At 36.9% G+C, this 24,610-nt stretch overlaps 1 protein-coding gene across 3 annotated transcripts; it reads right to left on the bottom strand.

Moving 5' to 3' along the window:
* Window positions 1-74: 74 nt before the first annotated feature.
* On the bottom strand, window positions 75-24,238 carry CCDC34 (coiled-coil domain containing 34). Of its 3 annotated transcripts, none has more exons than XM_005578354.4 (6): window positions 23,876-24,238; window positions 18,901-19,039; window positions 11,600-11,707; window positions 2,966-3,124; window positions 2,256-2,397; window positions 75-598 (listed from the first exon to the last, which is right to left on the bottom strand). In XM_005578354.4, exons 1-6 carry the CDS (start codon window positions 24,214-24,216, stop codon window positions 384-386), a joined length of 1,104 nt encoding a protein of 367 aa, XP_005578411.4. In that variant the 5' UTR covers window positions 24,217-24,238; the 3' UTR covers window positions 75-383. The 3 variants fall into 3 exon arrangements, with proteins under 3 accessions (XP_005578411.4, XP_073870127.1, XP_073870126.1); XM_074014026.1 differs by having other exon boundaries at window positions 21,758-23,922; XM_074014025.1 differs by lacking the exons at window positions 75-598; window positions 2,256-2,397; window positions 2,966-3,124 and adding an exon at window positions 3,274-3,729.
* Window positions 24,239-24,610: the final 372 nt, after the last annotated feature.

The following is a 24,610-nucleotide window of genomic DNA, read 5'->3' as shown; positions in this document are numbered from 1 at the left end:
AGTTTAGAGGTGCTTGTTTTGAACAAATTAATCTTATGTTCATAAATGTAAACTAGTAACAGAGTATAAAACACTACAAGAAAAACTGTTAATTTTATTGGTATTACAGTATATTTTTAATACAAGCTAAATATAAACACAATTCTTACATATTCAGCCACTTATTCTGCAAAACAACATGACAAGATCAACCTTGAAAAGTTCATAAAAACCAAAATCCAGAAAATATCTTCCTCAACTCTAAGGACTCCATATACAAGTGCAAAAATTGCTGTTTGTCAATAATCACATTAAGTGTTGAGTTATTGACTGAGCAGTAAAAAACAATTTCTGACTTTTAAATTAAATAGCTCCAGATAAAAGCATGTTATTTTCCACATATGCTATCTTTGTATTCTGCACAGAGTTCCAAGGCAAAGATTGCTTCTGGCTTTATGAATTACCAGAGATGATGATTTGTGTGGCTGACTTATCACAGGTCTTTTACTCTTCCTTCCTGAGAGATCCTTAGCTTCTTTGGGAGGTGGCATATGAATTGGTTTCCACGGAATTGGATTATAAAAGGCTGGTTCTGGATAGGAATTTCCACTGTAAAAACCTAAAATTATTGAAAAATCAGATCAAAACAAGGAAAAACTTCTTGACATCAAAGAAGCCACTTAAAACTTCTAGAAAAATGTTAAAATGTCAAGTGGACAAATTATCACTAATAAGCCAATGTGATTTATTTAAAACTTAAACTCCTTGATATTTTCAAAGAAGTAACACTTTCCAAATACAGTAAATATTACAGTTAAAATTAAAACATAAATGATAATTTTAAGAATCCAAATAACATTAGTGTTAAAACCTATGTAAATGCAAACTCCTAGAAAATTTTTACTAAGAAATTAATTTTACAATCCTTAAATTGAACAAAACTTTCATTTTCTTAACTCAGTCTGGGAAACTACTGATTGTGTACTAGCTTCCTCTTGTCAGATACTGAAGTTTACAGAAAAACATTTATTTTTCATATGAAGTTATAGTAAATCAAGATTCTTGTTTAGAATCACAGAAATTCTGAATCAGTGTCAATAAGATTTCACAATATCACTGTAATTGTGTTATGAGTTATGGAGCATTCTTTTGCTAATGTATATGAAATGTTTAAAGTATTGTGATGTCTGACATCTAATAAGCACATTTGAAGGAAGAACATTTTACAAATCATCTCCACATCCTTCAGTCACTACTGGCACAAAAATTCCTTTATTTCATAATTTATAAAAATGATATCAGCATAAAGAATAAAGAAACTTAAGTACAACATTTGCAGACAAATATGCTGCTTGTTAGAATTAAACTCATTAAAAATGCCAAAAATTAATAAAACAATCCATTATTTTAGTAATTAACTTCTAGTCAATATGTTTAGTATTCCCACCTAAACTTTTAACTTTACTACTCAATTACTGGGTTAAAGCCACTGCTTATTACTCTTTTTTTCAAGCAAGAAACAAAAAGGAGCAGGCCATGCTCAGTAGCTAAAACAGATGACCTTCGTGACATATGAGAGAGGCCTAATCCTGACAGCAGGAATGTGTCTTTCAGACACTGGCAACCCACTTTGCATAGATATGTCAACACTCACTTCACCAAGATGGTCAAAACAAAGTCTGGAATATGTTCTATTGTGTGAACAAAACAGAATGGGAGTATTTTAATAATAAATCACTTAAACAAGTGAAGGCAGCTGTCAGCAAGGTATGAACTTCCAACATGAAGCACAAAGAAAAACATGCACTGCCCTTTATAATCAGACCAAGACTAAAGGCCAGTCGGTTTTGTGTCTGGTTCATGTGCTGTCTAGTATTCTACCTAACACAAAGAATGTGCCAAGGACATGGGAGGCTCTGCCTTAGAGAGAGTTAGAAAGAGAGGAGGCAAAACGACCCCTTAAAATATATCCTGATTAAGGCTTTATCATTGAAAAAGTATAAGAGAACATTATTTATTTCTTAATGTTAGGAATCATTACTTTAAAGCATAAGTTTGCAGTTTTGTAACTATTGCTTTTAAGAAATACAAATGTGGAGAATGACAGTACATTTGTAGCATCTCCATAGGAACATGGTATGTTAATAATATAATCTTCCAGAAAATAGTAATTTGAAAGAAAAATAATTTTTACACATTTCTATTTCTGTCAAAAAGAGTATAATATTTGCTTCTGCAAACCATATTTATGTAAGCCACACAACATAAAAACCAACCTGTAAGTTTTCCATTGGCATAACCATAGCTCTTTGCAGCTGGACGAGGTTTATGTTTCGCATTTTCTAACCATTCCTGAAACTTTTTTTCTGCTATTTCCTTTTTCTCCTGTAATTCAGCTTGCTGTTGTTTTTCTTTTTCCTTAAAATGACAAGACCAAAATATTTCCAGGGATATTCTGTAACTGTATATTCCATTCAAATTCTACTGATTTTTTTTTTTTCTCCAGTAGCTTCCTACCTCCAATGGCTTACTGGCCATAATACTGAATCATATTTTTATAATATGAGTAGAATATTGAACATGATCAGGGATATACATTAAGGTGTCCAGCTCTGAAAAACAATAAGACATCAAACCCACAAAGAAAAAACTATTTGCTGTTTTCAAAGAATAGTAATTTATAAAATGGTAGTAAGACTTCCCATAAAGTGCATTGAAAAATATTCAAAAGGAATAACAGCAATAAGTTTTAAACTTGACTAAAATAATATCAACAGGCTTACTATTTCTCAACTTAAGAAAACTACAAATGCATATTCATTTTTGAAACTTAAACACAGCATAACAGGATAAACTGGGATAGCTTCACGCATTTATTTTATGCTAAGCTAGTGCCAATTTTCTATTAGATACTTTTTCTAAGATGTAGTTGACACATATGAACACCAAAGTTATGTATTCTAACTGGTCACTTTAATAAAAATACCTTTTCTTTCTTCTTCCTCTCACATTCTTCAGCATTTTTTTTCTTTAACCATTCTTGATATTTTTCTTTTGCTTTTTCTTGTAAGTATTCTTTCTCCAGTTCCTTTGCTGTTTTTTCTTCCATTTCTTTATTAATTTTTTGTTCTCTTTCTTTTCTTTTCTTAAATAAAAATAGATAAATGTTAATTGTAATACCAGTAATGATCCTCATCTAAGGAAAAACTGTTGTATCCAGCAATTTTCTAAACTAAAATAGACATGGTATCATGACAGCTGGCACAACATGGTTTATAAAAATATATAACATACCTGCAATTAACAGTTCAATGTCAGTCTCCCTGCTGAGCTATCAGTTTCATGAGGTCAGTGACAAAGATCTTGCTCACCAATATCCACTCAGAGCCTGGGGCAGTACTGAGTGAACAGCAGGTGTTTGATATGGTTTGGCTGTGTCTCCACCCAAATATCATCTTTGAGGGACCTGGTGGGAGGTAACTGAATCATAGGGGCAATTCTTTCCCATGCTGTTCTCACGATGGTGAATAAGTCTCATAAGATCTGATGGTTTTAAAAAAAGGAGTTCCCCCGCACAAGCTCTCTCTGTTTGCCTGCTGCCATCCATGTAAGACGTGACTTGCTCCTCCTTGCCTTCTGCCATGATTATGAGGCTTCCCCAGCCACACGGAATTGTAAGTCCAATTAAACTTCTTTCTTTTGTAAATTTCCCAGTCTCAGGTATGTCTTTATCAGCAGCATGAAAACAGACTAATACAGTGTTCAATCAAAATTTGTTGAATAAATAACAGTGAATAAAAATTACAATCTGTTAGACTGTCTGAATCTTAGCATTTTTTAATGGATATTTACTCTCATTCTAAAACAGGGGCTATATATATACACACACAATTTATATATGTGTCAAAAAATCAAAATATATGTATATATACATATATTTATATAATATACATATACATATAAATTTTTATATATATAAATACACACACACACATATTTCCAGGACAGTTTGTCAGTATTAATATTTGCATAAATCTTTGCCATCGGTGAATTAAGAGAGGAGAAATGAATAATGCTCATTAAACACTGTATGTAAGGGCACATCCAGACAAATCTCTGGCTATATAATTCTTCCATAGACCAGAGGGTGGCAAACTAAGGACTGCCAGTCACATCTGGTCCACCATCCACCTGTATTCCTAAATGAAGTTTTATAGGAATGTGGCCACACTCATTTGTTTACATATTTATTGTTTATAGTTGCTTTTGCACTATCATAGCAAAGCTGAATGGCTGCAACAGAGATTGCAGGACCCCAAAAGTTTAAAATATTAATTAACTGGCCCTTTATAGAAAAAAAAATATTGATCCTTGATACAGATTATAACTCAGTATTTTTTCCTCCTTATTTAAAAGATAATCTGCCAACACAGCTAAATTCTAAATAACCAATGACATAGCTAGTCTTCTTTATCAAAGGTTTGGAAACAAATCTGCAAGGCATAAAAAGTATATGCAAAATAAATGCCATACATATCTCCCAGGCAAATAATTATGAGCCAAGAAAAGAAATTTTTCCCTTGAAAGCAGCTAATAGAATACATTAATATAAACAATTCAATTAAGACTCAACCAACAAACATCAGTTATAGACAAGGTATGTCTAGGGCTGTGCAGGAAAAGACAAGTCTTAAAAATCAAAGCTCAGGACGGGCGCGGTGGCTCATGCCTGTAATCCCAGCACTTTGGGAGGCCAAGACATGTGGAACACCTAAGGCCAGGAGTTCGAGCCCAGGCTGGCTAACATGGTGAAATCCCATCTCTACTAAAAATACAAAAAATTAGCTCAGCGTGGTGGCGCACACCTATAATCTCAGCTACTTGGGAGGCTGAGGCAGGAGAATTGCTTGAACCCAGGAGGCTGAGGTTGCACTTAGCCGAGATCGTGCCATTGAACTCCAGCCTGGGAGACAGAGCATGACTCCATCTCAAAAAAAAAAAAAAAAATCTCAAGTAATTCCCCCAAGTAGTATCAAAGCTGCTGTATTTCCTTCTTGCTGGGCAGCCAATAGCTGTGAAACAGAATCTTTTCATGCTGAGAACTCAATAGCCATTGGAACAATACTGGATTATAACTACTTCAAACTGTCAGAAGATCTACAAATTGAAAAGGACCTTAGAGCATATCTTGCTTAATTTCCATGTGACTCATGACTGTCCTCCACAACTTTACCTACAAGGAATCAACCAGTTCTTACATTGTTTTTAATTATAGCAGCTGACATTTATTGAGTGCTAACTATGCCTGTTACCATTCTACGTACTTTATTTGTACACACTCTCAATTAATTCTTACAATAATGATGTGAGGTAGATACTATTATTATCCCATTTTACAAAGGAGGAAACTAAGGCACATGGAGGGTAATTTGCCTAAGGTCATAGAGATGGTGAGTGGCAGATCACTACAGACATCATACAGAAATCAAAATGGGAGAATCCTAAAAACAATTTTATGCCAATAAATTCAATATTTTAAATGAAATGTCAAAATTCCTTAAAATATGTCACTTCCCAAAACTAATTTGAGAAAAAGTAGTGTCTGAATAATCCTCTACTTATAAAAACAATTCAAAATTTAAAACTTTCCTACAAAAATTCCAGTCACTGAAAGCTTCACTAGTAGATTCTATTACACAGTTAAAGATATTCCATATTTTAATATAAAATATTATTGTGGCATATCTTAATAGTATCAAATCCTAAAAAAATGATTTTAGAATATAGAGAAAAAGTAAACACATTAAAGCTCATTTTAAGAGTCCAGCATTATTCTGATATCAAAACCAGGCACGGAAATTACAAGGTAATATCAGAAACGTTCCATAGGAGTGTGGCTAGAAAAAAAAAATATGTTATAAACATACATGTTATAAACATATGTATGTTACATACATGTTATAAACATATGTATGTTAATGTTATAGACATGTATGTTAATGTTATAAACGTATGTATGTTATATATAGTATATATAAAAAATATATATTATATATCAGGGACAAGGCAAGGTAACTGCCCTCATCAGTAAAAACATGAAATATTGAGAAATATATTAACAAAAGATAATACTGCTATACATTGAAAACTAAAAAACACTGCTGAGAGAAATTAAAGAAGACATAAATAACTGGAAAGAAAAACCATGTTTATAGATTTAAACTTTGATATTATTAAGATAGCAATTTTCTCCAAAATGATCTATGTATTTATATTTAGCAGAATCCCAATAGTGTCAAGCACTATTAGAACAGGCATTATTAGGGAAATTGATAAGCTGATTCTAAACTGTATATGGAAAGATGCAGGGCAACTAAAACAAGTTTGAAAAAGAATTAAAGACCTGGAGGATTTACACTATCTGATTTCAACAATAATAAAATCAGAACTATAAAACTATAGTAACAAGTTAGTGTGGTACTGCACAGGATATAAATCAATAGAATAGAATAGAATCCAGAAACAGACCTATAAATATATGGTCAACTGATTTTAGACAAAGGTGCCAAAGTACTTTAATAGGGAAAAGATTATCTTGTCAATATTGTTAGGACAATTGGATATCCACATGCAAATAAATGAATCTTGACGTTTAATGCATACCATACATTAAAATTAAACTGAAATAGACATATAGGTAAAGCTAAAGCTATAAAGCTTCTGGAAGGAAATAGTGGAGAGTATTTTTACCCTCTTATGGTGGGCAAACATTTCTTAAATAGAACGCAAAAAACCACCAACTATTTTAAAAACTGAAATACGGAAATTCATCAAAATTTAAAACTGCTCTTTAAAAAATACCATTAATCGCCGGGCGCGGTGGCTCACGCTTGTAATCCCAGCACTTTGGGAGGCCGAGGCAGGTGGATCACCTGAGGTCGGGAGCTCAAGACCAGCCTGACCAACATGGAGAAACCCCATCTCTACTAAAAATACAAAATTAGCCGGGGTGGTGGCACATGCCTGTAATCCCAGCTACTCAGGAGGCTGAGGCAGGAGAATCGCTTGAACCCAGGAGGCGGAGGATGCAGTGAGCCGAGCAGCCTGGGCAAGAGTGAAACTGTGTCTCAAAAAAAAAAAAAAAAAAAAAAAAAAAAATACCATTAATCAGTGCTTCTTCTTGTTAGTGGAAAAAAAAAAAAATACCATTAAGAAAAATTAAATGGGGAGTTCATAACCAGCCTGGCCAACATGGCAAAACTCATCTCTACTAAAAATACAAAAATTAGCCAGGTGTGGTGGTGCACTCCTATAATCCCAGCTACTCAGGAGGCTGAGGCTGGAGAATCACTTGTGCCTGGGAGGCAGAGGCGCAGTGAGCCAAGACCATGCCACTGTACTCCAGTCTGGGCAACCAGAGTGAGACCCTGACTCAAAAAAAAAAAAAAAAAAAAGAGAGAGAGAAGAGAGGGGAAGGGGAGGGGAGGGGAGGGAAATGGAAGGGAGGGAGGGGAGGGAAGATGGATGGATGGATGGAAGGAAGGAAGGAAGGAAGGGAAGGAAGGATTAAATGGGAAGAAATATTTGCATCACATATATCTGAAAAGGGACTTATAGTCTGAATATACAAAGAATTCTCATATAAGTCATACAACCCCTTCAAAAAATGGGCAAATGACTTAAATCAACACAACACAAAACAAGCCCACAACAAGAGATGTAGAAATGGTCAATATGTGTTATGGACTGAATTGTATTCCTGCCCCTCTCCCAAATTCCTATGTTAAATCCCTAATCCCCAATGTGACTGTAATTGGAGACAGGATCTTTAAAGAGGTAATCAAGTTTAAATGAGGTCATAAGGGTAGGACCCTAATCCAACAGGACTGGTGTCCTTACAAGAAGAAGAAGAGACACCAGGGATATGTGTGCACAGAGAAAGCACTGTGGGGACATAAAAAGACAGCCGTGGAGAGAGGCTTCAGGAGAAACCAAACCTGCAGACGCCTTTATCTTGATTTCCAGTCTCCAGAACTGTGGGTAAAGATATATTTCTGTTGTTTAAACCACCCAATTTATGGTATTTTGTCATGAAAGCTCTAGAAGACTAATCCAATAAGCTTATGAAAATATGCTAAACATCATTAGATCTCAGGGCCATGAAAATTAAAACAATGGCATACCACTCCACACTCACTAGAAGGACTTAAAATGAAAAAGATTGGCCATATCAAATTTGTCAAAGATGTGGAACAATTGGAACTTTCTTATAACAGTAGTGGAGATGTAAAATGGTACAAGTACTTTAAACAAATGTTTGGCAATTTCTTGTAAGTTAAACACATAATTACCATATAGCCCAGTTATTTTGGTGGCATTCTCTTGGGTGGCATTCACCCAAGAGAAATGAAAACAAGTGTACACAAAAAGACTTGTACATGAGTGGTCACAGAATTTTATTCATAATATCCCAAACTGAAAACTCAATTGTCTATCAACTAGTGAACAGATAAACAATTTCTATGAAATTGAATGAAACAGATAAACATACTCTATGAAATGTATTTCATAGAATACTATAGTCAGCAATAAAAAGGAATAAGACATGAAATAGGGTAAGTTTTAAAACAAAAGACCAACACAAAAGAGTATATATTCTATCATTCCATTTATATGAAATTACAGAAAAGGCAACTCTAATCTACAGGTACAGAAAGCAGATTAACGGTTTCCTTGGAGCTGAGGCTGGCTGGGGGCAGGGAGTGGGGGTGAATGCAAAGGGGCACAAGGGAACTTTCTGGGGTGATGAAAATGTTCTATATCTTTACTGGTGCTGGTTACATGGGTACCTAAATTTGCCAAAGTCATCAAATTTAAAATAGTTGTATTTTATTGTATGCAAACTATAGCTCAAGAGAATTAATTCTGAAAAAAAATCAGACAGACTTCTGTAGGATTTAAACTAAAGAAGAGTGAACAGAATGCCTTTAGTTAGCAAGAGGAGGACACAGCAGGCACTCAGAGTAGTCACTACTACTGAGAGAGGAAGCAGCCACTAACTGGCTTCAGATTTTCTGGCATGTTAGTTCTACACCACACAGAGCACAACAATAAATCTTCCTTCTTTAAAGACGCTGCACTGAGAGAACCTTTGTTTCACACAACTAAAGGAAACTAATATAACAATTGGCTACTTTAAGTTTCTGGATTTCTATTTTGCTTTATCCAATAGTGCTTTGCACATAGTAAAAGCTGAGTAAATATTTGTTGAAAGCATGAATAATGTGATAACAGTGTTATCAATCAGACACCTTGTTGATCTGAATTAATGTCTTACATTAGAAAATCAGTTGTGTTTTGAGAATTAGAAAGTGTTTTATTTTTAAATGATTTTTTAAAACATTAAAAGTAAAAGCCCTTATATAAAATATGTGATAACACTGTCATAAACACTTCCAGAAAATAAATTACCACGGTAACACAAATGTTAGGAGTACCAGATGAGATAGAACATTTATTTTAAAAGCACTTAAGAATTTACAGTCATATTATAAGAAACTAGCTTTGCTAATGAATGCATAAATTCTTTTTGTCTGATTTTTTGATAGAACACAGTGAAAATGACTTAGAGAAAATAGCAGCCACAGATACAGCTAAAATGTGAATGAAGCTGGAGGCAGCTGAAGACCACACACCATGAAATGTAAACAGAGGAGAAAAAAGCTAGATGCCAGACAGGAAGAGAAGAACCAGGAGAGCAGTCTTTACAAATAGAGGTAAATGTAACTATGTCTGAAAGAAGAAATCTGATAGGTCTTAAAGAAAAAAAAAAAATTTAGAATAATCAATTATTCCTTAACATGAACAAAAGTTCTGCAGAACAGGTAAATATAACTTCTCAGTTTTATTTTTAAATAATTCTCAACATTATGGAATTTTGCCTTCAATAACTAGTGATTCATGTCAGGGCAAGCCACTTCCCTCCAAAAGAAATAATTTTTTTTCTTCAAATAATTGGATTAGGTCTACTGCCACTAATTAAAACAGTGAATATATTGTCTCCCAGCAGTATCTCACATTCTTAGACAAACAACAACTAGGTTTGACTGGCATGGTAAAATTAGCTTAATGGAGTTAGAAGATAAGAGGGACTTTTAGAGGAAAGAGCAAACTATTCTGCATGTATAAAATAATTGTGTTTTATAGTTACAAATTTCAAAAAGATACTACCCAAACTTTTATAACAGTCACAGAGACTTATTTTTGAATTTATTCACAAAGATCTCTTTCGTGTTATATCATGGGATGAAGCAACCTTTTTTAAAAAACCAAAGTAATTGACTTCTAAACAAATATGGTTATAACACACACATACATCTAACCAATTTCCTTCTTGTAATACTCGGATGAAGAAGGTTATATCATCTTCAATTTACTGAAATTATTTACATAGTACTCTTATTAACACCACTGGGCATTAGATCAACAATAAAAAGTTAGAATTAAAATTTAAAATATTGCCGGGCGTGGTGGCTCACGCCTGTAATCCCAGCACTTTGGGAGGCCGAGGCGGGCGGATCACAAGGTCAGGAGATCGAGACCACGGTGAAACCCCGTCTCTACTAAAAATACAAAAAATTAGCCGGGCGCGGTTGTGGGCGCCTGTAGTCCCAGCTACTCGGGAGGCTGAGGCAGGAGAATGGCGTGAACCCGGGAGGCGGAGCTTGCAGTGAGCCGAGATCGCGCCACTGCACTCCAGCCTGGGCGACAGAGCGAGACTCCATCTCAAAAAAAAAAAAAAAAAAATATTGTCCTGCAATTTAAACATTTTCCAAATCTGTAAGATTGGATTACAATAATAAAAGCAATACCATTCTAAATATGTAAAAATCACAACAGAAGACAAATTGGCCACAGAATAAGTATTTTTAGAATTTCTAATATGTGTGATGTATACAAGAATATATTAAAATTAAAAGGAAAAAATGCATCCATTCAATGAACATCTTCACTCAACTATTTTTGTACATTTATTATGTGCAGGTACTCATCTAGCTCCTGGCAAACTGAACAAAAGAGGCAAAAATCCCTGCCCTTATGTAGCTTACAATCCAGTATAAGAAGTAAACAATAAATTGAAAGATGTAATGGAAAGAGATCACAAACCGGGAAGTAGTAATTGTAAAGAAAAGGAGGAGACAATTAGGAACAACAGAAGAATTCTAATTAAGCCTTGGTGACCGAGAAGACAGCTGAATGAAACAGAGAAATGGCAGAATGGTTTTATGAAGGAGGAATGGGCAAAATGGGTTGTTTTAGATTTGCAGACTTGGAGGCACTTGCCATAAGGATTCAGAAGGTCAGGCCTAGAGATACAGACTTGGTGACTTCCTGCAGGCAAATATTAGTGCAAGCCACAGGAGGGAAAAAGGAGAAAAGTAGAGGGCAAAGGGCAGAAGACAGAGACTTGATAAATGTCTACCAGGATAGAAAAATAAAAGAAGCCAGAGAAGAAAGACTCTAAGAGAAATATTTTTTAAAACCTAGGTAATGAAGTGTAATACGAAGAAAGATTTTGCGAAAGAGATACCAACGTGTGTATGCATTTTTCCCTCCTTACCTCCTCATTCTTTTTCTGAACCCATTCTTTGTGCTTTTCTTCAGCAATTATCTTTCTTTTTTCACGTTCTTCCATTTCTTTTCTTTTTTCTAGTTGTTGATTTAATTCCTGTGGATTTTATTTAGACAAAAGGCAACATTTAATAGAAGTACACAAATAATGTATATTTTAAAAGTCTGAGGTTATTAACTAAATTAAACAAGAATATAGTCTCCTTTATACAGTATATGCCACTAGTGGCAATAACTTACTTAAGTAACCAGTTTATGATGAAAAAAAGCATTGGTAAAAGTATAAGTCATTTTTTAGAAATGTGCAAATAATTGCTTGGCAGCAAAACACTAGTTTCCTAGACTAAACTTCAGCTAAATTACCCTCATTGAAATCAACTTTCCCACACATAAATTTTGGCATCACTCTAAGCTACTGGCAGAAGCTCAAGAGAATTGCAACCTTTTTTTTTTTTTTTAGTTATAAGAAGCTTCTGGATTTCTGATGAAAGATAAAGCATAGGAATTAAATAATCCCTATATTAAAAATTTAATTCAGAGTTACACAAAAGAAATACAAAGAAACCATTCAATTTTCCTTAGGGAAAAAAAGAGCCCAGAGTTTTCTTCACTGATTTTATAGCTGCTAAAGTGTAAAACAAAACCACATTCATATCCCAGATTATTTAACTGCCTTGCTGTCACTCGAATCTACACGTTTGGGCATTTCCTCAGGAAAAAGAATGTGAAAGGTATGGCCAAATAAAACTACAAGTTGAATGCCACCACTCTGTCACTCATCAGTTAAATTACTCCATTGGTTGAGAATGCTGTTCAAACTAGACTTCACTAGGGCTCCACAACCATAATTACTGGTTATTTTTCTTCTCTGTCTTTAGATACTAATAGTCAGATACCTTACGTATCTTCTATTGGTCTCCACTCTCCTCCCCAAGCCCCTGTTTCCCAAAGACCTACCTACCTGGGCATGGATGGTAGTGGGAAAGACAATTTTCCAACCCTCAGACTAATTCCAGTGTCTTAAATGAAGATAAAACTTGACACCAAGAACATCTCTTTTGCATTTTAAACAACTGGTCACAGGAAATCTGTCTTCCATAACCTCTCATCCTAAAATTCTGCTGCATAGAAGATAGCTACCCTCACTCAGGAAGTCTTCCAACTTTTAAACACTATACCCCTAAAAGCAAATATCCATCTTTATTTTAAGGATTTTTCATCACTTCAGCAACTATTGTTCTTTCATTACTTACTCAGTATACTTTTATGGTACAGCTACTATGAACCTAGCAAGAACTGATATAAAGATGAAATCCCAGAAGTCTCTGATCTAATGTGATTCTCTATACACCAAAGAAGTAAGTGCTACATTGTGAGTTATTGCATATTATAAAAGTTCAGAGAAAGGAAGGGAAGATGAGGAGAAACATCTTCCCTTCCCCCTAGCCTAGTATACCAGGCTAGTAAGAAATGAGCACCATATGAGGAATAGTGAAAAGATGGCTTCAAAAGGAGAGAGACTGAGAGGTGGGAGGGGTTAGAAAATTTAAGTGTGGTACTAGCTAGGTGGGGAAGGTCTTTTGAGACAGGCAAAGTAAAGTGAATGTTGTGAAACAAGAATACCTGGCAAAAGGGAAAATTCAGAGCTCTTAATGACAAAGGCTGAAGATTGCATTTGAAGGGATGAGAACTATTCTGAGGAAGACTGAGTTTGCCATAGTATATGGGTTATAAGAAAAAGAAGGTCTGGGCCTCTGGGCCAGGCACAGTGGCTCATGCCAGTAATCCCAGCACTCTGGGAAGCTGAAGCAGGTGGATCAATTGAGGTCAAGGGTTTGAGACCAGCCTGGGCAATACGGTAAAACCCTGTCTCTACTAAAAATACAAAAATTAGCCAGGTGTGGTGGCAGGCACCTGTAATCCTAGCTACTAGGGAGGCTGAGGCAGGAGCATTGCTTGAATCTGGGAGGTGGAGGTTTCAGTGAGCCAAAATCACGCCACTGTACTCCAGCCTGGATGACAAAGTGAGACTCCATCTCAAAAAAAAAAAAAAGAAAAGGAGAAGACGGTTTGGACTTATGTCAGGAAACAAAAGGGGGGAAAAATTATGCATATATATATATATATACACACACACACGTACACAAATATGTGTGTATATATGTATGTCTATATATGTATATATACAAATATATAAATATGAAAGACATTAATTGATTAATTGGCTAGATATAGACCTGACAACTATATATCAAAACTTTTCCAAAATAGTCCTAAATTTTATTTTCAAGAAAAGTAATTATTGGCTGGGCGCGGTGGCTCAAGCCTGTAATCCCAGCACTTTGGGAGGCCAAGACGGGCGGATCACGAGGTGAGGAGATCGAGACCATCCCGGCTAACACGGTGAAACCCCGTCTCTACTAAAAAATACAAAAAAAACTAGCCAGGCGAGGTGGCGGGCGCCTGTAGTCCCAGCTACTCAGGAGGCTGAGGCAGGAGAATGGCGTAAACCCGGGAGGCGGAGCTTGCAGTGAGCTGAGATCTGGCCACTGCACTCCAGCCTGGGCGATGGAGCGAGACTCCGTCTCAAAAAAAAAAAAAAAAAAGAAAAGTAATTATTTAAATGTATAAAGACATGATTTACTATATATTTATGTGCCTTTTTAAGATTCTTCATTTAACTAAAATAAAAAATCAGAAAAAAATAAGCCCTGTACTCCTATTTGATGGTTAACAAATTTTAGTTAAAGTTGATTGAGGGGTTAAAGAAAAAGGGTCAAAATGTACCTAGAAAATGCTACCAATAACCCAAACAGTGTTCAAATCTCAGGATGTCTGTTCAAGTAATTTGCCAAACCAGAATATACATCATATTTTGAGACAGAACCCTCCCTTCCAAGGCTGGCCCTACTTAGAATTTCCCACCCTGAATGACTCCATGTTTACCACAAAGGCCAATCTCCTTCTGGACACAGCTGGAGTCTTCCTTCAAAAGGTCCCTACATGGTCTTCTGGTATACCACTGAATTTCAACAGGATTAGAGATAGCTATTAATATTTTCTCATGGAATACAACACTTGATTATGGAAAACCAAAATCCAAAGAAGATCTTAAACATGCATTTGTATTTCAATAGATTTTGCCTACTTTCAAATAATTTTTTACCACTGAAGGTAATATTAGAAAAACTGACAGTTTTGAGTTTCTCCAACAGCTCTATATCCTACCCTATTCCTTCATTAAGGACTGATGAATAAAATGGGGAAAGGCAAGATGGTTTAAAAAAAGAAAAAAGAAGGCACCAGGACTATTCACAAACTAGGTAATTTTTATAATTTACAACTGATTATAATAATATGTTAAAGCAAATATTAAAAATTAGAATCAGCCAAAGACCACAGGGAACTTGGAGCAGTTGGCTAAAGGATTATTTTTAATAATTAAAGAGTAAACAAAAATTAAATGACCTACAAAACCAATATACTAGTTTTTCATAATGCTTGGTAACTGATTCAATGTTTACCATATTTATCATCTCAACAAAAGTTACAAATGTATAACATTCTGTAAGTGGGTAATTTTTATGAATTAAAATAATTTCTTAACCTGAGTCCCACAGAGATGTCTGAAACAAACCTAAATGTCTGATGCTCAAATCAAATTTATGAGTGTGGATGATCTTTTTAATGATTAAACTATCCTATAAATGTTCTCTTCAATCTTAAAGGAAGAAAATTAGAAAACCAGAGTTCATTAAAAAATAAATACTAAGTCTGACTCACTTATTTCTAAAATACATCTTGATATTATGGGAAAAGCATTTTAATGGAAGTCAAAGAATTAGGTGCCAGTCCCAGTTCTGCCACGAATGAAGCCTTGGCAAAATTACGTTTCTGCCTTTCATGCTTTTTAGTTTTAATAGGGATGTGAGATGACTATTCCTTATGGTTAAAAATTTGATATGGTTTATAAACAAATTAGGGAACACAGTAAATAAAGACAGAAAAATAAGGAAAACATGAGATAAAAACAAAATAAAGGAAAAGGCAGTGAAAGAATGTGAATAACACAAAAGCTCAACATGAGTTTACAGCAAGCTTAGTTGGCCTATATGTTAGGATATCCCTGGCATAACTGATACGTAAGAGTCATGCTAAAATGGAATCACTTCAGAGTTAAGTAATAAAGTAGCCATAAGAAATGTCAAACTACTAAATACATAAAAAGGTTTTAATCTTTCAGTCAAATTACAAATAATTATACCCTGCTACATGCTTATCATTGTGGTAGGGTTTATATTTATTATTTTAATCTTTTCTCAAAACAAATCTTCATAGCAGTTATTATGATCTCCTTTCACATATAATAACTTTATTGAGTGCTTTGTACATATCCTAATGTTCATTTAGTCCTCATAACAACACTATGATGTAAATACTATTCTCCCCCTTTCACTGATAAGGAAATTGAGACACAGAAAGGTTAAGGATTTGCTCAAAGTCCAAATTTTCAATGCAGGAAGTATGGCTCAAGAATTTACACTTTTAAACCAGGCACCGTGGCTCACACCTGTAACCCCAGCACTTTAGGAGGTGTCGCTAGAGCCCAGGAGTTAGAGGCCAGCCTGGGCAACATGGCAAAACCCCCCTCTCTAAAAAACAATAACAAAAACAAAAATTAGCCAGGCGTGGTAGTGTGTGCCTACAGTCCCAGCTACTCAGGAAGCTGAGGTGGAAGAGGAGGGGAGGTCAAAGCTGCAGTGAGCTGTGATCGCGCCACTATATACCAGCATGGGTGACAGAGTGAGACCCTATCTCAAAAAAACAAAACAAAACCCAGAATTTAGACTTTTAACTACTCCACTATTGCCTCTCTAACATCTGGCTTATAGATGAAGAAACTGAGGCTCAGAGAAGTTAATTAACTTTTCTAATGTCACAGAATTAGAATGGCAAGGCTAAACTTTCAGCCTTGTTCTGTGCGACTACCAAGCCCAGGCTTTCTTACTATCTCTGAAATTTGATTAACTTTTCTCTGTATACTGACTAAAAATGACTTGAAGTGACCTGCCTTTTCTTAATATAGCAAGTAACTTCTTGTGAGACTACAGATAAAGCCCAAAACCAGAAATTGAACTTTGTTCTACCATTAACTCACTGGATCAGTATTTTCCAAATTGTAAGTTTAAAACCAATTTAATGAATTATGACCAGCCTTTTGAAAAAAGAACACCAGGTTTTGCACAAAATTAAGATGCTATTTCACATACATATGTATAAATACATATATATAGATATATATGTAGGTACGTGTTTTTATAACGTAAAAAAATAGAGTGCTCACTGTGAACAAATATTCTTAAAAGCTACTAACTAAATAATGGAATTAGTCACTGAGGTAAGAGAAGTAAGTCTGGGAATTCAAAAATACACCCTAATTCTGAAAATAAATGAAAAAGCTTTAAGAAGGCTATGAATAGTAATGATATAAATAACAATACAAATAAAAACAAAGCCAGGCATCTTTATACTTTGTTACACTTAATCCTCACAAAACCCCTGTGACACAGGTATTATTTTATTCCTCTTAAGCAGATGAGAAAATGGAAACATAAAAGTTTAAATAACTTGCTTACACCCAGCAAATAAAAAGAACCAGGTTTTTATTATTCTTGCCTAACATCAACCGTAAGGTCTTTCTCAAGCCCTGTGTACTGCCAAGAGGAAATAAGTGCCACTCTCACAGCGCCCTTTTCCAGGAATAAATTTGTAATCTAGAATACAAAGTGTCATACAATAGGAAGATAGCAGAATGTACTAGTTTTCATAATCATTTGAATTATGCCAAGCCTCTGAAACATGTGACTGCCTGCCTGGTTAGAAACTTATCAAATAATAACTGGTTTCAAAACTAACAGAAAAGTTATTCTAAGGAAGATCATGAAGCTTTTGTTCCCATGATTTTGTGTGTGTGTGTGTGTGTGTTTTTTTTTTTTTTTTTCGACGGAGTTTCACTCTTGTTGTCCAGGCTGGAGTGCAATGGTGTGATCTCGGCTCACCGCAACCTCCGCCTCCTGGGTTCAAGCGATTCTCCTGCCTCAGCCTCCCGAGTAGCTGGGATTACAGGCATGCACCACCATGCCCAGATAATTTTGTATTTTTAGTAGAGATGGTTTCACCCTGTTGGTCAGGCTGGTCTCAAACTCCCAACCTCAGGTGATCCACCTGCCTTGGCCTCCCAAAGTGCTGGGATTACAGGTGTGAGCCACCATGCCTGGCCAATTCCCAGGATTTTTTTCAGCAACAGTTACTAATAGACTGAAATATCCAACAAGAGTGAACCAGTTAACTATATTTTAACAAATATGTAATACATTTTAAATACATTTTAAAATGTATTTTATTAAATATTAGAGAGCCATTTTAAAATGTTATAAAAATGTTTAATGATAGAGAAAAATAATTTTATCCTGTTTCATTAAAAACAGGAAGTGTCCCTCATCATCCAAATCTATTTGGCTTCAGTGTTTGGATAGGAAGAATTCAGATAGTGAGTCTGGGATAGTGAGTTTAGGGGATGCCAATTTATGCAAATCTATTTGGTTGCCATGTTCTGAAACAGTAAGAGTTCAAAAAAATACATCTAAAACTATTTGTTTTTTGAGTTCATATAGTAAAAGTTCAAAAGAGACTCAAGCATGGAAATGTCCAAAAGTGAGGGAGGCACAGAGAAACTGAAACACCCTGAAAGACTAGCAAGCAGTTTCCCATCGCCCAGCACACAGGGCACATGCTCACTGAGTGACACACGGTGGGATGGGGTGGGCAGGGAGGGGCAGGTAGATTCCTGCCTCTATTTTGTTTCAGTAAAGTTAAAAATTTTACTGAGCGTATACAGCTGAATTTACCTTAGTTAAATGTACATATGTTGATGCTCCAGTGTATGTAGACATACAACATATATATACATTTGTACATATTTATTTCAAAATAATTTACATTGAAAATCTGGAAAGCTATGTCATAATACTAACAATGATTATCTTCAGACAGTGAAATTAGAGGAGATTTTAATTTTCTTAATTATGCTTAGAGTATTTTCCAAACGCTCTAACAATGAACATATTTCTATTATTATATTATAACTTAGTTATTAAATGTCATATAGTAAACTAACATACATGCAAAGACTTTGCTTTCAGGAATAATAACATTAACATTTTAATTTACAACTGCAGCTCTACTTTGTGAGCTCACAGATTAAATAAAAAGAACACTGTCTAGTTTTACCTCCAGAGCTTTCTGTTGCAGCCGGTCACGTTCTTCTTTTTCTTTGCCAATAAACCACACCTCCCATGGTGTCAGGCGGCTTTCTGGTAAGCACACCTGTTTCTGTTGTTCTTGGTTATCTTCTGATTCAACCTCAGTGCTACAAAAGAGAGGCTACTATAGTACTTGTGCAAGAACCTCTTTTGCTTCCTAGTCCAAATCACTTAACTGTACAGTAAAAGCAAAATTTAATACTGCATTTACAATACTGTGATTTTTACAGACATACACGAATTATACATAAGCATACATTTAAGAAATCACGAAAAGAAATTCTAATATTTGAATTAGTTTATCCAACAAACTGCCTTTGAATTCCTTCATTTCTAAAACCACATTATTTAAAACCCCATTGGGATAATCCACACCCTATCCATTTGCCTCAATGCCAACACTTTTTTATTTCTAAAAATCTTACCTGGATAACTAATTACTCATTACAACATATAATCCTAAGCAGATCCTGAAGCGGGCTCTTCCCTTTCCCTCCCTTAAGTAGTTTAGGAAAAAAAGATTATGTAGTACACATAAAGAGAATGATAAAGCAAACATGTTAACAATTAGGGACTGTGGGTAAAGGGTAAATGAAAGTTCTTTATATCATTTCACCTTTTTTATAAGTTTGAAATTGTTTTGAAACAAGAAGCCACAAAACATTCTTTAACATTTTGGTTGAATCCCTTTTGCCAATCCTTAGATAGGGTGTATATGACTCTCCAGTCTGGTTACCTCCTACCACAGTCTCCATCTCCACCATACACCTCTGTCAGTCTGTCTCTTCTGGGTATAAGGAAAAATAACAACTCAGGGTAAAGAGAAGAGGGGCAGGGAAATAAGTACATACATAAATAAAGAACACAAGGACTTGGCCAGATCCACAAACCTCATGAAACTTAGAAAAAGCTTAACCATCAAGCCATAGAAAGCAAGGTTGTTCAGGACATAAGGTAGCTCTAAAGACTAGTTTTATAGACTCAGTTCTTCGTCTCTTTCACATTCCTGCTTCTAGCAACCAATTGCTTCACCCACTGCTTTGCACAACTTTTCTACTTCATAGATTCAGCTTACTCATTATATTCTGCTACTATTATTTCTTAATTCATTCATGCCCTTATGGAATTTGTATTCTAGTGGGAAAGAGACACTGTTGATATGTTATTTCTTACATAAGTCTTTCCTTCTCAGTCTCGCAGAAGGAACCCATCTGCCCCCACTGTAGTGCAGTTTCAACTACCACTACATGATGATGCCTAGATCAAGAATTCCAGGCCAGATCGTCATCTTGAGTTCCAGATCTTGATTTCCAACTACGTGATACATAACTCAACTTAAATATCAATCAGTTGAAAACAAATCTAATCATCCTCTACCATCCACCCACCACCCTTCCCACCAAGAAAGGTACTCCTCTTACAATCCTACATCAGTGAATGGTATCACCCTCCAGCCAGTTACTCAAGCCAGAAGCCCTAGCTCTCTGAGTCCACCTGCTCCTTGTCAACATCTAGACCGCCCACCTCCCATACCCACATGATCACCTAGTCATGTTCATTCCTCTTTCCATTTTTGAAAGCCATTCTTGTTTCCTCCAACCTTACAACCACCATCCGGACAAAACTGGCCTCCCTTTCTCCCTTTCAAACGATTATCCACACCTTTTGCCAGATTCATCCCTCAAATGTATCCTTCTATCATATCACTCTTCATCTTAAAGTTCTTCAATGGCATCTTTACCCATAGGATAAAATCCAAATTCCTTAGCCTGACACCCGTGAATCGGCCCTTTGCCTAACTTCCAGCCTCTTCTTTCACCAATAGCTGATCCAGACTCTACATTTCACTTACTAGGAACTCCTGCAGGTTGATGAATGTGCCACACCCCATGCCCTGTAACTTTCACCTAAATCTGAAATTCCTTTCTTCCACCTCCGCATAGGGTCAGATTAAGAGCTTAGATTTGGGCGTAAAACAGCCTGGGGTGAAATCCTATCTGCTTCTTCCTAGCTACGTACATTTTAAAAAAAAACTTCTTTAAGCTTCTGTTTTCTTGTCTACAAAATGGAGATGACAGTTGTGGCTGGCTCCCTTACAGGTAGTATTGCATGAAACTATCCATGCTAAAGCACTTAATATAGTTCCAGGCACTCACTAAGCACTTAGTAAGTCATTTACTATTATTACTATGACGAACTCCTACTGTCCCTTCAAAATTCAACTCCAGCACTGCCAGTAAAACTCTTGGGCTTCCTGTCACTTGTTCATCTCTGCCACAGGCCACGAGTTCCTTAAAGAAAACATATCTTAACTCATTTTTTTTAATTTCAAGAGCCTGGCTTTACGGTCTAGAATATAGTAGTGTCCTAGGAAACATTTGTTGAAAGACAATCAGATCAGTGGGTTTTTCTTTTAAGAAATGACACTTTAAATGTTAAATTTTCTGCCTTAATATTTGTAACAAATGTGTTCAAACTGCGTGGTGCACACATTACAGCTCTACTTATAATCAAGAAAGGCTTGACAAGCGGCTATCTGTGAACAAGATATTAATTACAGCATGGTTTTCCTAATGGATAGTGGTAGAAAAACCAGGATAAAGCTGAATAGATAAACAGCAAGCCCAGAGCACATTATAAAATATTCCAGAAAAACGCTTCTCATTATCTTCTCTGAAGCTAACTTTGAGCTTAATCTCAGTTCTGACCAATACCCTTGAAGGTCAATGCATCTTCTAAACATGGCACTATTTATACCAAAAATACCTTGAGGTAATATCCATTATGTGCAGCTGATGCTTGAGTCTAGCTCAAAGAAGCCTTACCCGATTCGTTTTGCCAGTCAGATCAATGTGGCAGGTGAGGCATGGAGAAAAGGCATAAAATCCCACACAGCTCTAGGTTGCTGTCTGCTCCACAGAATACTCGCAGCTCAGAATAATGAAAGGGCTATGACTAGGTTGCCTGCTCTCTTCATCCTGTCACCCACAAGCTGTCCAGGGCACCAAACAGAGGTCAGCATAGTAAGGAGGAGGAATGAGGAAATTTTCTAAACACCTACCTTTCCTGAAAGGAAGTGCTAAGTTTCTAAAGCATTTGACAATGATCATTGCATGTATCTGTTCTTTAGGAAGTGGGAAATGGGCATGCAGTCAGCACATTTATGGAGCACCTAATAAGCGTCTGATACTTGCCACACACAACGCTTGATAACTTCAGCATTCTCTTTTCAAACCCACGTCCCAGCTACTCCTTTGATTCATAGGGACTGAAATGTGATAAGGAAGGCAGCCTTAGCCCTATGGTGCTAACCAGTTGATTCTGGCTTTGCGTAAGTGAGACATACATACATCTGCCTCCTCCCCTGGCAGGCTCCATTTAGTCAGGGCTTTGGCTCTTGGAAACTAATGCAAGGTTTCAGTAGCTGAGCGATAGTTCTGATGGTCATTTATTCTGCAGGTCACTAACTTTGTGTCCAGATTGCTTAGTCCAGTTGATTATGCTCAGAAAGTATTTCCCAAAGCCTTCAAATTTACTTTAAATACCTTTGAGACCCATTCAGTCCTGAAGAATACCTACAAAGGCCCAGAGGAAAACCGATTACTGAAACCCTAACTCCACCATTAAATTTTACTATCAGGTTGATCAGAGGAGGCCTGTTTCTTGTTGCTACAACCAGCCTGGATGAGTGGCTTACTTGGTTACTCTTTCTGATCTCCATTCCCACCAATGTAGTTACTTTCACTTCTCATCCGTAACTAATTCACTCCTGTAACCATGTATATGGGTTACTTCATACGGGTTCCATATTCCATTCACTCATGCTAGATATGAACACCCTATACTGAAGGGGGTATCTTGCTATTTACACATAAAGCATGAGTTCTCTGGCCTGTATTTCTCAGACCTCCTGTACTGTGCCTTCTTACACAGCCTGACAATCAGAAACTTGTAAATGATTTCTGAAGAAAACGCAGTAAGTCTATCCCAGAATGGAGCTGCATTACTGGGCCCGTCTCAGAAATATTCCTACAGGGATAGGCCCTTTGTTCCATTTCTATATACTCAGTACTAGGCACGCAGTTTAGGAAAGAGAACATCATCGGTCTATCTTCGTAGTAGACCCAGGTCTGCTAATAACTAGGGGCACGCCTTTGAGTCACTTTTAGCATTCTGAGCCATGGTTTTATTATCTGTAAAATAAGTGGACTGATTCAGGATTCAATTCCATGAGAGTAGAGACCAGTATCTTGTTTATGGTTTCCAGTACCTAGACTAATATGTGGCACACAATGTTTGCTGAGTAAATAACAGTAGAAATAAACAAATTAAAGTAGTTTTAATAACCCCATTGATCCTAACATTCTTTGATACAATGACATCCATTCCTCTGTGCGTACTCAGATCCTATCTAACCACGTCGCCACATGCTGAGGTTGACATTGCTAATCTCTGTGCTTCAGCACTCTGTGTTATAAAAAGTGACCTGTTTACTACAACCTCCTTCACTAGCCATCAGTATGTTTTCAGAATAACCAACCACAGGTACTACTAAGGTGCAGTAAACCACGTTCTGGTGTTCAGGTTTGGGATAAGAGTTCTGGAGTTCACAATCTGGCTTTTAAGGATTCATAGAACGCTTGAAATGGTAGCAAAGTTTTGTGTGTTTGAGACTATGTGAGTTTTTCTGGGAACTGAGACCGCAGCAATCACATGTCAGGAAAAAAGGATTAAGAGCCGTAGGAAATCTACCGTCATTTGCAAGAATTTGCACAGGGCTCTTTATGTGCAAAAAAACCAAAAAACAAAAAACACGGCACCTCAGTCTGCAAGTGCCTGCTCTGCCTTTGGGTCGGAGGGCAGGAGGGTGTTAGAAGGGGGTACTTAAGAGGGTCTAAGGAATCTTGAAAAAGGCTGAATCTGCCGGGCAGTCTCGGGTTTACCTGGCGCACTCCTGTAACTCCATTCCTCTCAGACTCGTCACTTTGGCCTCTGAATCATGGGCATCTTCATCCACGTCTTCCTCATCCTCCCGGTCACCGTCGTCCTCGTCAAACTGGAAGCTCTGGTGGCCAAGGGGAGACAACAGTGACCTGGTGGAATTGCTGCAGCTCAGCGGCAGCGGCGGCGACGGCGAGCGCACCACCTCCAACCCCTGCCCACGAGCGCCCGTCATAGGGACGGAGAAGGAACCCGAGGAGGGCCGTGACCTGGGTCTGCAGTCACCCGTGAAACCAGCGTAGGAAGAAGGAGAAGTAGGCCCCCAGCACCCCGCCGCCCACATCTGGCCCGCCAAGTTCAAACTGGCAGAGCCGCGGCGGGGACGCGCTTTCCCAGCAGGCACTGCGCGCGCCAGACCAGCCAATCCCGGCCGGCACAGACCCTGCGTTGCCATGGCGACGCGTGGAGGCCGGGAGGGCTTTGTCTGGGCCTGCAGAGCTTGCCTTCCTCCGCCCCGGCCTCTCTTGGCCAGCCTTTCCGCCTCTGTAGCAGGAAGGTGCCTGCTGTTTGCAAGCTTGTTTAGCACGGTACCTCCCCACGCCACGGGCGGGGTCCTGGCTCCCTACCGACAACTTTGAGGGCCTGTCCCTTGTTTGCCGTGGTGTTGCAGTTCATTTGGTACATGAAATATGTTACCTGTCACTGAATCAGGGAAAGTAGCAGAAACCAAAACTACC

The sequence above is a fragment of the Macaca fascicularis genome, chromosome 14 (assembly GCF_037993035.2).
Source record: "Macaca fascicularis isolate 582-1 chromosome 14, T2T-MFA8v1.1".
Classification (NCBI taxonomy): Eukaryota; Metazoa; Chordata; class Mammalia; order Primates; family Cercopithecidae; genus Macaca; species Macaca fascicularis.
This window is presented reverse-complemented; position numbering and strand designations above follow the sequence as displayed.